Genomic DNA, 16,565 nt, shown 5'->3' on the forward strand with positions numbered 1-16,565 from the left:
ATGTACAAATTATTACTGTAGATTGAAATTTGCGGCCTGGAGCGCAGTTTTCAAATTTGTTTTTTGACAACTCCTTCTCTCCCTCTACACTCTGCTTGATGACATCACCAGTCTAGAGTCTGAACATTCCGCGCAATACACACACATGGGAAAATCGGCCTCCCCATTAGTTTGGGAAAATGGAAATGTTTTCGCACTTCGTGCGAAAACTATACGTGCAATCTCTCTGAAATTTCAGAGGGCTAGAGTTAAATTCAGGCCCTACAACTTTCTAAATCGGTTCGGGATTTTACGAGCAATGGTTTGCGAATGGCGAGGCCCCAAAGTTGGCGCAATGCGTTCCGGATGGGCCAAAAAGTGCACGTTTGTGCACGTTGTGCGAAAACGTGCGCGCCGATCACTAATAAAAGTCATTCCACACGATTCCCGATTAGGGCGCAACTTTTGACGTTTTTACTTTTCGCGATTTCTCAAAGCTGTGAGACTAGTTACGCGCCAAAGTTTTTACGGAAGAATAATCTATAATATATAATAATAAACATGAGCAATAATAAGAGATGCCTCGTGCTTCGCACGAGGCACTCATCCTCACTGCTTGCAGTGAAGATGAGTGCCTCGCTGCTCAGCCGTGGCACTAATAAACATGAGCAATAATAAGAGATGCCTCGTGCTTCGCACGAGGCACTCATCCTCACTGCTTGCAGTGAAGATGAGTGCCTCGCTGCTCAGCCGTGGCACTAATAACTAGAAACAAAATTCCAGGGAAATTTTGGAGTGCCACGGGACTACTGCCGGATGATTCTCGTGGATTAAATCAGCAGTTAAACCGGGACTCTGTCCTGAGTTCACAGACACCTCATACAAGTCTGTAGGACAAACGGTTCACTAGTTAGTAAAAAGGGGCGTGGCTACTCAAAGGGGGCGTGGCTTCAATCACCAGTCAAACAGGGACTCTGTCCTGAGTTCACAGACACCTCATACAAGTCTGTAGGACAAACGGTTCACTAGTTAGTAAAAAGGGGCGTGGCTACTCAAAGAGGGCGTGGCTTCAATCACCAGTCAAACTGGGACTCTGTCCTGAGTTCACAGACACCTCATACAAGTCTGTAGGACAAACGGTTCACTAGTTAGTAAAAGGGGCGTGGCTTATCAAAAGGGGCGGGGTTATCAATCAACAGTTAGACAGGGACGCCATGCTGAGTAATCTGACACCTCATACAAATTTCTAGGACAAACGGTTCATTAGTTAAGAAAGGGGGCGTGGCTAATCAAAAAGGGCGGGAATTTATGAAATATTGTTATGTAGACAATCAGTGATGAGCCATCATCATGTATGACAAGTTTGAGGCAGATTGGACAATGTATGGTCAAGTTAAAAGAGTTAACTGTTTTCAGTTAAAATGTCTGTGTTGGAGGAGGGGAGAGGGAGGGGGGGGAGCTTTGGTAGCTAAGCAACCACGTGGCCAGGTGGAGTCGACCAATCAGAGCAGAGCAATCAACAGAAACTAACTGTCACTTACAATGCTTTGCTAAAGTGAGCAGCCAGAGGTGGACAAACTGAAAATTCTGGCCTCGAACAGAAAGCATTTTTGGCAAAACCATAACACCTATCACTAATCTGACTTCACTTTGAGCGTCCTGAGTTCTTCCTGAACGTCTACATATATTTTTTTTTAAGAAAAATGAAAAAATAGCTTTGTTAGAGCGATTTAAAAAAACTCTTACATCTGATTTTTTCAAAAATCCTCACGTGTTTTTAATATGGGACTCAATGGGGCAGTTGATGCGTTTTGGTGGCACTTCTCTGTGTCCTGCGCCCAAACTATAACTCTGACAGCTTTACCAGAGGATTGTGAGTGAGAAGACAAATTTTCCTCCGTTTCTATGTATAAATTATTTCTGTAGAGTGGAATTTGCGGCCTGGAGCGCAGTTTTCAAATTTATTTTTTGACAATTCCTTCTCTCCCTCTCCACTCTGCTTGATGACATCACCGCTCTAGAGTCTGAACATTCCGCGCAATACACACACATGGGAAAATCGCCCTCCCCATTAGTTTGGAAAAATGGAAATGTTTTCGCACTTCGTGCGAAAACTATACGTGCAATCGCTTTGAAATTTCACAGGACTAGAGTTAAATTCAGGCCCTACAACTTTCTAAATCGGTTCGGAATTTTACGAGCAACGGTTTGCGAATGGTGAGGCCCCAAAGTTGGCGCAATGCGTTCCGGATGGGCCAAAAAGTGCACGTTTGTGCACGTTGTGCGAAAACGTGCGCTCCGATCGCTAATAAAAGTCATTCCACACGATTCCCGATTAGGGCACAACTTTTGACGTTTTTACTTTTCGCGATTTCTCAAAGCTGCGAGACTAGTTACGCGCCAAAGTTTTTACGGAAGAATAATCTATAATAAATAAATAAATAATAAACATGAGCAATAATAAGAGATGCCTCGTGCTTCGCACGAGGCACTCATCCTCACTGCTTGCAGTGAAGATGAGTGCCTCGCTGCTCAGCCGTGGCACTAATAATAAACATGAGCAATAATAAGAGATGCCTCGTGCTTCGCACGAGGCACTCATCCTCACTGCTTGCAGTGAAGATGAGTGCCTCGCTGCTCAGCCGTGGCACTAACTAGAAAATTTCTAAAGAAATTTTGATTGTGTGCTTGCCTCTGGACCGTCATTCTCGTGGCTTAAATCAACAGTCAAACTGGGACTCTGTCCTGAGTTCACAGACACCTCATACAAGTCTGTAGGACAAACGGTTCACAAGTTAGTAAAAGGGGGCGTGGTCACTCAAAGGGGGCGTGGCTTGAATCAGCAGTTAAACAGGGACTCTGTCCTGAGTTCACAGACACCTCATACAAGTATCTAGGAGAAACGGTTCATTAGTTATGAAAGGGGCGTGGCTAATCAAAAAGGGCGGGAATTTATGAAACATTGTTATGTATAAGTGGTCAGTGATGAACCATCATCATGCTTGGCAAGATTGAGGAAGATTGGACAATGTATGGTCAAGTTATAAGGTCTGTTTACTTAGAGTAAACTGACAGTTATCAGTTAGAATGTCTGTGTTGGAGGAGGGAGGGGGGGGGGCTTTGGTAGCTAAGCAACCACGTGGCCAGGTGGAGTCGACCAATAAGAGCAGAGCAATCAACTGAAATTAACTGCTGTTGGAGAGATTCCACAGACAGAGGTGGACAAACTGAAAATTCTGGCCTCGAACAGAAAGCATTTTTGGCAAAACCATAATACCTATCATTGATCTGACTTCACTTTGAGCGTCCTGAGTTCTTCCTCAACGTCTACATCTTTTTTTTTTTAAGAAAAATGAAAAAATAGCTTTGTTAGAGCGAATTCAAAAAACTCTTACATCTCCTTTTTTGAGATATCATCCTGCGTTTTTAATATGGGAGCCAATGAGGCTGTTTTTGGGTTTTGGTGGTGCATCTCTGCATCTCACGCCTAAACTATAACTCTGACAGCTTTACCAGAGGATTGTGAGTGAGAGGACAAATTTTCCTATGTTTCTATGTATAAATTATTTCTGTAGAGTGAAATTTGCGGCCTGGAGCACAGTTTTCAAATTATTTTTTTGACAATTCCTTCTCTCCCTCTACACTCTGTTTGATGACATCACCGCTCTAGACTCTCCATAGGGTTACATTGGGGGGATTTTTTGACGTGTTTTTGCCCAATAATTTGAAAACCGTTTGTCGAAACCCTTATAAAAGTCATAGCACACCTGTCATGGGCGAGCCGGTCGATTTGATACCTTTTTTGTGTATGTGCGAGCAAAACTCTGGGAGGAGTAGTCGACCGAAAAAAACACGGAAGAAACGGAAGAATAAAAATAAGAATAGACCCGGTGAATAGTAGTTAGTGTGCTTTTGCAAGCAAGCACACAAAATAATAATAAAAATAGTCCCGGTGAATAGTAGTTAGTGTGCTTTTGCAAGCAAGCACACAAAATAAGCCTGGTGAATAGTAGTTAGTGTGCTTTTGCAAGCAAGCACACAAAATAAGCCCGGTGAATAATAGTTAGTGTGCTTTTGCAAGCACACAAAATAAAGAGACATAAGCCCACGGAATAACAATTAGTGTGCTTTTGCAAGCAAGCACACAAAATTAATGTTATACTTGAGTGTAACCGAAATGGCTACAATATAACCCGAATTATGTGATGCGTATGTTTAAAAGAAATTAAGTGGGTGAAGATAAACATGAAATTAATATGTGGGTAACACTTTGGAAAGTCAAGATCAGTTTTGTCTGATCTATAAATCCACTTCTAATGACCATTTGCATAGATTGGATCCTCTCGTTGTGTCCTCAGCTTGGTGCTCATAATGGCATAGATATTTTTCCCTTTATGAGTCAATGGTGCTTCTCTCACAGTTGTCCAGACGACCAGTGTTTTTCACTTCTGAGCTTCTGATCTTCACAGTCATACACCAGGACACTTTGTCTGGCATGCAGGCAATTGTTAATTAACATGGTCGGATTACCAGATTTCATGTTGTTCTCAAGACCAAGAACTCTTCTTTCTTTTCACTCTATTCTCGAGCTGGTCCACCTTCATTTGCATTCGTATTTATATGCAGCTGTGTGAGCCGGTCCCTTGTACATGAAGCAAATGACTAATGACTCATTCCCATCAAATCAGCCAGTGTTTGTAAGTTTGCAACAAAGGCTGCTGATATTTCCTTGTGAATAATATCAGACCAGGTTACAATTACTTCTGAATTTTAGTATCGTTTCCAGTGGCACGTGTCTTGCTGGCAAGAAGTGCCACTTATCCTTCACTTGTCATCTGTACACTATAATAATGTTTAACATTAATTTTCAGCGAAGTTAGGACTCAACAGATTGCTACCAACCCCCGTTGCATGTGTATGTGTGTATGTATTTCTCGTTTGAATGATTTTTGTCTTGTCTCTTTCTCTGTCTCTCTCCCTCAGAGGATTTTGCGTCCATGTGTAACCTGGGTGGGCGGCGGTCGTATGGTCGTGACGCCCTTGTTGCCGGCCCAGTCGATGAATATGAAGTGAGCCCAGACTATTCACCATCACCTGAGCAGCAGGCTGTCCTGCCCTTTTATGAGAATGAGGAGTGTGAGTATTTGTATTTGTATCCTGCATTTGATTGGTTTGAAAAGAACAACAATTACATGGCAGCATGACTGATGCTTGCAGCAACCTACACTGGCAGGAAAAAAAACAGTGCAACACAGAACTTTAACACAGAACTACAGTTGAGAGTCTCTAATAGACATTAGAAATCACTGCAGAGATCTTAACCGTAGGAACTAATGCTGGGCTTACACCAAAATATGTTCCCAGTCCCAGACTAAAAACTGAAATTCTTTAGTAAATCTAGGAGTTTTACTGGAGTCACAGCGCTCCCGTCATCTCCATCGATAAGTTTAAGGTAGTAATCTGCTCTGTTTCATATCAGTCTTTTCCTAGTCTTGGGTTTGGATCATATTAAACGTGTTTGATATTATCTCAAGTCTCAGTGACGTAACACAATCACCAACCAATAGATGAGCGGGGGAAAGGTCCCCGGTTCCAGACGGGCCAGTAAAACCACTTCCACAGGAAAAAGGAACATCACAATAATGCTAGTAAACTCAATCCTTAATACAAATATAGTGATGTAATATATTCAGATTTTTGGGGGCGCTGTTTCTTAATTACTTAAGAAACAGTGCCCCCAAAAATCGTAAAGAGAAACAGTAAGGGAACCCAGTTAAAATGTATAAATAAATGTATACATAAATAAGTATTAAATAATCGATGACTAACTCAATTAAAGTTGATAGAGCTGATAAATATAATTATTCAATTAAACACATTATTATTAAATAGGACATAAATGTATATCATGAATTCATTCCTAAATGTTCCTTTCCTTTATTCTTCCTTATATCTATTTTTACTGTAAAATAGTCAACTTTTCATGTCAGAAAAACAGAAACACAATACAATAAAAAAATAAAACTAACAAAATATAAGCTCCCCAAAAGAAATACAGAAACAGGATTTTTTTTTCCTGAAAACTAACAGCTAAACGTGAACAGAAAATTTTAAAAAATTGACTTTTTGTGAAACATAAACCATCTAATTTATACATCTGTTACATCAATACCTGGATCACTGGTTCACTCTGATACTGAAGAAGAATTAAAAATGTGATGATTCTGAGATTAGGAGTTGGTTTCTTTTTTTTTTTTTTTTTTTTTTTTTTTTGCTACAGATCCATTCAATGCATTTGAGGGTTTGCAAGCAGAGGAATGTGGGATACTGAATGGTTGTGAAAATGGTCGGTGTGTCCGGGTTCAGGAGGGTTACACCTGCGACTGCTTTGATGGATACACCCTGGACCTGTCCCGTATGGCCTGCGTTGGTAAGAGGGCAATCACACGCATCTAAAATGAAGACACGTCAACATAACTTTTAAATATCTGTCATTTTTTATTCATTTATTTCTGTCCTCCTCTGTCCACAGATGTGAACGAGTGTTCAGAGCTAAACAATCGGATGTTGTTGTGTAAAAATGCGAAGTGCATCAACACAGTGGGCTCCTATCAGTGTGTGTGTCTGCCGGGCTTCACTGCCTCTGACAAACCAAACTATTGTGTGCAGACAGCAACACAGCAAACATCAACACACACAGTAAGCATGGACAAACACTAAGGGGCAACAAGAGACACTAAAACCACACACATAAGCTTGTATTGCTATACTTGTGAGGATGTCCACTGACATTAAGCCACTGCAAAATCATCAAAACTTACATTACAATTGTACTGCCTGGTCTAGTACACCTCTCCCAAATCCCAAAACATTTTACAACTGATCATCAAAAGTGAGTTTTATTTTATCAGTGTCAAGTATTTCACTCATTTTGCATTTTACAGAACTTGTTTACTTGCTTTTTATATTTATATTTTCCAATATGAACATTTTTAAATAAACCATTCTGAAATACTATAAAGTAATCCCAATGCTGAGACTTTATTTAATTTAATTTTTTTAAATGTTACACTTTTACAGACTGCATTCTTAACATTACAACTTACTCTGGTTTATTTTGTTAAATGAATAGTTTGATATTTTAAGATGTGCTTTCTTGCATTCTTTCCAAGAGTGAGAGGAAACATTGTCTGTGCTGTATGTACGGAGCTAGAGCCAGGGGGTAATAAGCATATCTTACCCTAAAGACTGGAAGAAACTACCAGAATATTCGCAGCAGCGCCTCCTTAGATCTGTTATTTCATCCATCAAATATATTTAGCAGAAAGCCATGCCATGAAGAGATTTTCATTCCAATAGGAAGGTTTGAAGGCAATATGCATTATATTCACACCCTCGAATACAAATGGAGAATTGAAAATGTAATGTGGCGGTACTAATTAGCGAGTGATTGTGGATAGTGAGAGTATACAGCCACATGCAGGTACAATGTTTGCAATGTTAACTATCTATGTTTGCATACCACCATTTGTTAATTGGCACAAAATGCAAAATCCAGCTGGCGCTGACCGACCATCACTAGTTCTGGAGATATTTAGCCATAAACCAAAGTTTTGACTATTTTGTCCAAATGATAAACAAAATCATCAAAATTATTTGACTAAAAATGACAAATATTCTGTTGGTTGCACTTTAGGAAAAGTCAGAGGATCACCAAAGTCATTAGAATTCACCATCCGGGGATGATGAATGTCTGTACCAAAAATCAAGGAAATCCATCTAATAGCTGAGAATGTTCCAGAGTAATGAGCACCCTACATTGCTAGCTTGACCTATGAATTTTGCTTTAAAGAATCCTTTTGAAATGTATAGCAACAAGTTTATTGTTCTCCCTGAGTAACTACATCGTATGCATGGGCCAATGATATGTTATTGTGAGGATAAATTATCATCAGTATTTTTTCTCTTACTTAGCTTAATATTTGATGAAGTCGCTGATGCGTCATTTTAAGTTATGTTTAACTATGGTGTTTGGTAAAAATATCTTTGTCTTTATTACACTGTTGCAAACATTAAGAGGATGGTAAATGCTAAACTGAAGCCAAACAACAACCTCATCCACATTGTATTAATACATTTGATGATGGCAACCTCAATAAGGTGTGGATCAACTAGCATGTCTCCAAAAGCTTTATTATTTCACGAGTGGACATTTGGTCCTTAAAAGTATAGAAATACAACAATCACATGGATACGAAAACACACACTTTACTTAATCAAAGCTTATATATTCTGCACTGTATGAGATTACATGAAACAGTCATTTACTTGAGATGAGATTATATGTGGTGCCTATGTGGGGGATAAACAAATTGTATAAAATGTATGTTTTGTGTGTTGCTTTTCTAAGTGCGTTTCTTATTTTGTTTTTACATGATGTTTTATGTGTGTTATAAGAGGCGTCTTTGCTCATTTAACAAATCGACAAACCCTTTGGACTTGTGCTGGGGGATCCAGTTATTATTTTTAACCCCGTCAAACTGTTTGTGGATATTTAATTCTGTAAAGAGGCCAACTGTCTGCTTCCTCTTGTCCACCATTGCAATCCCTCTGGCTGCTACAAAGCTTGTTTATACACTACACCAAGTCATGTAATTTGTAATAGGCTTCATGTGGGATTTTGTCTTTGTTTTGTAAGAGTGGTTTAATGCAACCATAAACCTAACTGTTTTCTGGGACATAGGTTTCATGTGTCTTGAAAGAACCTAAAAGACTTTTGTTTCCTGGTACTCATTATACACATATGGAGGGTATGTTGACATCACTGAAATGTATTTTTAATTTTCGGAATTCTCTTATATGCGTTTTACTGCAAAGTCTCACCAGGTTGTAAAGCTGCTATGAGACAGGGATGAGAGAGAAGAAACTTGTGTACATTTAAACAAAAGAGTGGAGAAAACTGCTTATGTATTTGTAATATGTACATGAATAAATAGCTGTCTTGACCAATTCATATTACAGTGTACATTAAACCACTTGGTGATGAACCACAAATACCTGTTTGTTTGTTTTTTGTATTAGCTGACCTCTCTGTTTTACTGTATGCTAACTTTTTAATCTTCATTGATACTTGTCCAAACTTACTGTTGTAAGTATACATTTTAAGACCTTTTTGGTGGTTGTGGGCTGGGTTGTGGATGTTTAGGGGAGCGGGTCAACAATAAATGCCACATGGAATTGGTGAACATCATCTGAAAGCTGTGAACCTGAAGATTAATTTGAGATGTAGCTCAGCACTGTGTGTCAAGTTGTTCTGGTCAAAAATATCTAATTAAAATGACTTCATGGATCAATAGATATATTGAAACATATGGTGTATAAAGGGTCATAACATAAGGGTACGCTTTCTAAAGTCCAGTCCATGTTCAAATATCCCATAAATTGTTGCAGCAATTTTTGGGTTGATACCATTTGCTACACACATTTGGTGCTCAATAATGCAAATTTATTCATATCGACAATGGATAAAAGTGGTCCGAAATAACCTTCAGAATATTACATAAATATATTTATTTATATATAATCCTTTATTGAATATGGAATAAGGAATTTATGATTATTAATCAGTGACTTCATTTAGAGTAAATCATCAATAAGTATAAATTTTGGGTTGCCATCTTGTTAAAATCCCCTTTCTACTAACATTGTCTGATGACTCATCGGATCTGTGGTTATAAATTCATATTCAACTAGGCCTGCAAGCAGGACTGAATGGGACCGAGCAGAGTGGAGCTGTTGGAGGAGGCCACGTCGGGCCCACGCTGTGGGCTCAGTCCCTATGCGTCCCAAATGGCGTGTCTGTGTAAAACATGTTACTTCCTGTAGCCAGCGGGGGGCGATATGACTGTGTGTCAATAATGACATGTGGGTGTGGTCAGTCTGTCCCAAATTTCCCACACCTGATGAGGATCAGGACAGATTGGACAATGTATTGGAGTTAAGTTATAGAGTCTGGTGTATGCCATATTTTGCCGGCATGCCACGCCCACATATTCGAAGGTGTTGATAAGTTATGTTCCCAAAGGGCTTGTAATGGTATTGACCAACTTAGAAGTCAATGGGATTAAATTTGTAGGCAGAGTTTGGTTAAGTATGTAACGTGGTCATTTTATGAAAGGGGGTGTGGATTAAGCATAAGGGGCGTGGCTTTATTAAATATTGTTATTTAGAAGTGTTAAGGGCTGGACTCTGATGAAGCATGAGAAGTTTGGACCAGATGGGACAAAGTATGTAAAAGTTATAAGGATGTGTAGTTTTGTGGCAAGACGCCATATTTTGCCGCCATGCCACGCCCACATAGGGTTAGGGTTAGGGTTAGCCACAACCGTAACCCTAACCCTAGGTTAGTTTACTTCAAACTTGGTCAGTACCATCACAAGGCCTATGGGATCAAAATTTATTCAAATCTTTACCGATAGTCACACTATGTGGGCGTGGCATGGCGCCAATATATGGCGTCTCGCCATAAAACACGAGATCGTTATAACTTCTCCATTCTTTGTCCGATCAGCTCCAAACTTCTCATGCTTCATCAGAGTCCAGCCCTTAACACTTCTGAATCATAATATTTCATAAAGCCCCGCCCCTTATGCTATATCCACGGCCCCTTTCATTAAATGACCACATTTCATATTTTAATGAACTCCTCCTACACATTTAACCTGATTGACTTCAAAGTTGGTCAGTACCATCACAAGGCCTTTGGGATCAAAAGTTATTCAAATCTTTACCGATAGTCACACTATGGCGCCAAAATATGGCATCTCGCCATAAAACACGAGATCGTTATAACTTCTCCATTCTTTGTCCGATCTGCTCCAAACTTCTCATGCTTCATCAGAGTCCAGCCCTTAACACTTTTAAATCATAATATTTCATACAGCCCCGCCCCTTATGCAATATCCACGCCCCCTTTCATTAAATGACCACATTTCATACTTTAATGAACTCCTCCTACAGAATTAACCTGATTGACTTCAAAGTTGGTCAGTACCATCACAAGGCCTTTGGGATCAAAAGTTATTTAAATCTTTACCGATAGTCACACTATGTGGGCGTGGCATGGCGCCAAAATATGGCGTCTCGCCATAAAACACGAGATCATTATAACTTTTCCATTCTTTGTCCCATCTGCTCCAAATTTTTCATGCTTCATCAGAGTAGAGCCCTTAACACTTCTACATCACAATTTTTTCATAAAGCCCCGCCCCTTATGCTTTATCCACGGCCCCTTTCATAAAATGACCACGTTGCATACTTTACATAACTTCTCCAACAGATTTAATCCCATTGACTTCAAACTTGGTCAGTACCATCACAAGGCTTTGGGGAACACAACTTATCAACACCTTTACTGACCTTCACAATATGTGGGTGTGGCATGGCGCCAAAATATGGCGTCTCGCCATAAAACACAAGATTGTTATAACTTTTCCATTCTTTGTCCCATCTGCTCCAAACTTCTCATGCTTCATCAGATGAAGAAGTAGCTGAGCCGCGGTAGTGGGTTCAGTTTGAAGCTATAACTTTAAAAAATGACATGGCCATTTCCAAAGGTGTTCCTTGACCTTGAACCTTAGAATATCTAAATGAAAATGGGTTCTATGGGTTCCCATGAGTCACGTTTGGCCAAAAAAGAAAGTTATTCTTATTCAGCACAAATATGTAATTTTTGCTTACTGTATTAGAATATTTCTGCACACTAGGGCCTCTAAACAGTTGTGGAATTGCATAAACTGGGTAAGACTGGAAAGCGGAGACACTTGTGGGTTTAATTAATCGATTTTTTTTTTTTATTAGAGTGGTGATGTTAGTCTCCCTAGACACTCAAATTAATCTTCAGGTTCCCATCTTTCAATGAGGTACAACTTCTAACTACCATTGACCTACTATCTCCCCATAAAAATCCACTGTCCCCCCACCCACAATTCTCTATACAAGGGGGCAGAATGGTAAGGGATGGAACGGATGTTTTCTCAGGGCTACATGTGGTGTAGTGATTAGCAGCATTAGGGTCACCGGTTCACCTGTGGCTCTTCTGTTTGGCGTTTGCATGTTTCATATCAGCGTGGGTTCTCTCTGGGTTCTCCGGCTTCCTTCCACAGTCCAAAAACATGCAGCTAGGTTTAACTGGTGACTCTAAATTGCCCGTAGGAGTGAATGAGAGCATGATTGTCTGTCTGTATGTGTCAGCCCTGTGATAGTCTGGAGACTGGGGTGTACCCCGCCTCTCGCCCAATGTAGGAGGATCAGCTCCAGCCCCCCAAGACCCGAATGTGGATAAGTAGTTAACCCTTTAGAACTTTATTTTGTTTTCTTGGGGGAAAAAACGTTTTCCTGTAATTCCTGTAATTTTGTATACACATTATTTTTTTCATAAATATAAAAAATAATACACAAGGTGTGAAAAAAATTGATTACTCAAGGATTTATTCAACAAAGGCCATTTATCAATAAGAAAATGACTAATCGTGTAACCATCATGCTATTAACTTTTCACATTACAGAGGTGTGTTTCATATTAACATCATTAAAGTAAAAAGGCAAAAGTATCTTGCATCTTTTGGCTGCTTGTAACCAAACATCCAGTACCATGTCCCTCACCAAAATAAATGCCACAACATTATTTGCAGTTGTGACGATAAACCTTTTGGCATCCCAGCACCAACATGAAAACCATCAATATGATCAAGCCAGTTGTAGAACGAAAACATTGAATACAATTATTGACACACTTAGTTGAATTATCAGAGACTAAATACTTTCAATATCAAACCATTTGTACATTACACAATATCAAATGTCGGACAACTAACCATCAGTGGAAACAGCCTACACTGATGTAATCTTGTAGTCTTTAAGTCAATGAGAAGCAGTACTTCCTGTGTGTTTAACCACTTGACTCAAGTCTTCACAAACAAAGTAAACATCAACCCCTTCATGGTGCTACTCTTCCAGTAAAGGTGGAGGAGAGAGTTTAAGTTGAAAGTTTTCTGTTCCTGGTTGAGCTGGGAATAGAAGCCCGGTCTTTTCATTGCTATGGCAGTGGGAGAGTTCTGAAAGGATGGACAACTGGAAGAAAGAGAGATGGAGAAGAATTAGAAAACATTAAACTGCAATCATTCAGGCACACATGCTTTCCCTGGATCAAACTGAATCCTAGATTGCTAGTTAACTATAAGGACCATCGGATTACTGACTTTTTCTCCTGACAGAAAAAAAAATGCATATCATGATATTGGCAACATTGCTACTTATTGACGTAGTGACGTAAGGGTTTCCCATTAATTATGTATACTCCAGAGTCTCATGTGCTGCACTAATGTCACATTCCAAGCTACTGAAAGTATATCTACACTATTCATGATATCATGATGATATATCAGTCCCGTCCCCACATCATCTCTCCGTGTCTCACCGTCTGCGTGCGCCAAACTAAATACTATCAACCTGTCCGGGCCGTCAGAGGTCCAAACACATTGCATTAGCTGTACGTTAGCCGTGAGCTAACATTAGCAAACAATTAAAGTTGTTTTTATCACAAAAAGCTACTATTACTTCCTGTCGCTAAACACGTGCAGCTTTCAAAATAAGAGTACAGTGTTAACAGAATCCACCACATAATTTACAAGAAGACTGTCAAAATGAGATGCCTTAAATAAAACATACAAGAACCTTTATTCTCCTTTAAAATAATTCTTAAAATATGCAACAATAAGATCAGTGTACATGATGGAATAGTGCCATTAGAATGTGTGGGAGGTACCAAATTTGGGCTTTTATGAAAAAAAGTCTCCAGGGGGGTGTGCCCCTCTTGCCCCTCTAGCCAGCTGTTTTTCAACACTGTTTTTCAGCTCCATATCCTTGGGGAAAGCTGTCAAAGGGGGAGATTTATGCATTTTACTTAAAATGTACAAAAAAATCCTTCTGGGGGGGCATGCCCGAACCTAGATGGTTAAACCCAGTGTAAAGGCTCAGACATAACAATACGTTCCACAAACGTCTATCGACTTCTACCAGTGGTGCAGCCATAAATGGCAGGAGACTAATAAGCTAGACTAGACTATTCTTTCATCATTAATATAATGCCGTCTGCTATGTCTGTGTTATTTAATTCTGATCACAGCCTAGTATTTTTTTAACAGTGTTTTACTGTCGCATGAAAGTTCAATTTACATTAATTCACTGATCCCATATTACTTTAATCATTATATGTATTCATACTCAATGAATACAACTGACGGCCTTAGTAGTAAAAAGTCATTTGAAAATGGTCCCTTCACTAGATCCCTCGGGAAAGCCAATATAACCCCCATAGGTTAAAAGGAAGCCGTTGCCCCATAAGCCCCTAAAATGTTGATATTAAATACCATCGATGACACAGTGTATAGTTAGTTATAATTAGTTGTTATAATTAGTTTGTCTTACTTTGCTGTTGTTGGACATTGTTAAATGTATATGGTTTCATATTAGTAGTGTTTTCAAAATTAAGATTAAATGTTTAATTGTTATAGCACAAATTATCAATAAGGGAAAAGTTATCTGGTGTGACTTGATTGACTTGATGGGAGCCTACAATCACCAGACTAATTTGGTAATGCAGATTAGTTTGGAACCTCTCAGTTATTTTTTTTATTTCCGAGGGGCATTATCAATGGGTGCAGACAAAAATGAAACCTGACCCCCAGCTCTGTCCCCTTCCACAGTCCACACTAACAGTACTCTCCTTGGAGTGCTTTGCCACTAATGCGTGCCTAATAAATACAGTTATTACTAAATACCATATAATACAATTCTATATTATTATTTATATTATATTTATATGTAGTATAGTATATTATTAGCCTGGGTATACCCATACTGCCTTGCGCGCTTGAATTTAATTTCGAACCTCCATCCAGTCTGGCAACCAGGAAGCTTTCTTAGCCCTGTTTTAGGGATCCAATCACAGAGCGGGGAGGGATGGCAAGACGATGACGCGTACTACTCGGCACTTAGAAGCTTGTAGTTTTCTTATGGATCCAACATGGCTGCTGCAGGCGCGAAACTCTCTTTAGCTGTAGATGGTGTTTTAAATAGTTTAGAGCGAAAGTTGAAAGGCGAAAGGTCTCTCGGCGGCTTCACTGTCCCCCGGCTCGTAGCGAGATCACCAGTAGCGCCGGTGGTCTCACCGGTGATTAGCCGGCGGTCTCGCCGGTGACCTGGGTACGAGCCGGGGGAGAGCGGAGCCGCCAAGAGACCCGCAGCAGCTTGTTTACTGCCCATAAAATCAGTGGATGGTGTGGCTGAATGACATGAGGGGGAATAAAGCGTGAAAATAAATCTTGCAGAAAGCGAGAACTGGAGAAGCAAAGCAGCAAGCAACACTCTCTCACATACACACACACAACAACCATCCAGTTCTGTTGCTCTACTACGTCATCTGGTATAACTGATCTGATTGGCTAAGAGCTACCTACAGACGCTTTTGATTGACATTCTAAGTGCCCAATAAACAGCTCTGGAGGATCGTAAACAACACCTCCTCTACAGAGAAATAAACGGCTGGTTCCCAGACCACATCTCATTTGAGATTTGTCTGGTGTTAGCGAGGCTAGTATATTATACTATATTTACTTAATTTCATCATATTTAATATTGAATACTATATTAACTTTATTATGTTATATTATACTGTTTTGTTCAGGTACTACATTTTATTTCTATTATAATATAGAAATACTATACATAGTCTTTGACTGTATTCATAAAAAAAAAAAAAAACGATTTTCCCAACACACCCTGTTGGAAGTAATCATGTAGATGAAGTATCACATTACTTTTGCTACACTTTGCTAGTCTCACCACTCTGCCCCTTCACTTTTGTCATGTGTTTGCTTATTTGTGTATCAAGTTATGTAAAAGGGGAGGCTCTTCAACTGTTCAACAGATCAACAGCCTCCCTACCCTGGAGGGTCCTCGGTATAAACAGCGTAGCTGATCCCAGGACTGTTCCTGCTGAAGGTCCAACGTTGCGTCAACAAACACCTGGGCCACAACAAAGAACCAGAAGAATATAGTCAAGGTATAATCAAACCAGACATATTAAAAACTAACTCATTATGAAAGCAGTTTTGATACAACCCCGATTCCCAAAAAGCTTGGACTATACAGATACAATATATTTAATCTCTTAAAACCAAACTGCCTGCCAGCAGACAGTGGCCCTCATTTATCAAACCAGCGTAGAAACCAGTGCAGAGTGTATATTTGGTCTTATGACAGGGTTCACGAGTGATTTATCAAACGTTCGTATCTGTCAAATCACAGCATGAGAATGATCGGCTGTTGATAAATGTGGCGGCTGGAAACAAGCTTCATTTAAATACCACGTCCTAATATATGTACATAAAATATTTAGGGAAATAATAGAAGCTTACCTTCTTCCCATGAGCCTCTGCTCCTTTGTCAAGGTGCACTGACGTAACACGTGTCTGAGAGCGAGAGAGAAGAACAGGGCTGTGTCAGGATTGTAAGGTTTATCGTTC

At 39.6% G+C, this 16,565-nt stretch overlaps 2 protein-coding genes across 3 annotated transcripts in view; one reads left to right on the plus strand and one right to left on the minus strand.

Moving 5' to 3' along the window:
• Positions 1-9,023, plus strand: part of ltbp1 (latent transforming growth factor beta binding protein 1) — a 110,554-nt gene extending 101,531 nt beyond the window's left edge. Inside the window, exons 25-27 of the mRNA XM_059359052.1 lie at positions 4,963-5,115; positions 6,260-6,409; positions 6,512-9,023. Of these exons, the coding sequence (XP_059215035.1) occupies positions 4,963-5,115; positions 6,260-6,409; positions 6,512-6,699 (491 nt within the window). The 3' untranslated portion in view covers positions 6,700-9,023. The remainder of the gene's footprint in view (positions 1-4,962; positions 5,116-6,259; positions 6,410-6,511) is intronic.
• A 3,437-nt stretch (positions 9,024-12,460) lies between these two features.
• The window catches only part of vps8 (VPS8 subunit of CORVET complex), a 79,525-nt gene continuing 75,420 nt past the window's right edge, over positions 12,461-16,565 (minus strand). The window contains exons 43-45 of one of the 2 annotated variants that reach the window (XM_059358964.1): positions 16,458-16,511; positions 15,985-16,065; positions 12,461-13,110 (exon numbers count right to left, since the gene is read on the minus strand). In XM_059358964.1, the coding sequence (XP_059214947.1) occupies positions 12,985-13,110; positions 15,985-16,065; positions 16,458-16,511 (261 nt within the window). In that variant the 3' untranslated portion in view covers positions 12,461-12,984. Of the gene's footprint in view, positions 13,111-13,133; positions 13,913-15,984; positions 16,066-16,457; positions 16,512-16,565 lie in introns of those variants that run through there. The other variant, XM_059358965.1, reaches the window with a different exon arrangement.

The sequence above is a fragment of the Centropristis striata genome, chromosome 20 (genome assembly GCF_030273125.1).
Source record: "Centropristis striata isolate RG_2023a ecotype Rhode Island chromosome 20, C.striata_1.0, whole genome shotgun sequence".
NCBI lineage: Eukaryota > Metazoa > Chordata > Actinopteri > Perciformes > Serranidae > Centropristis > Centropristis striata.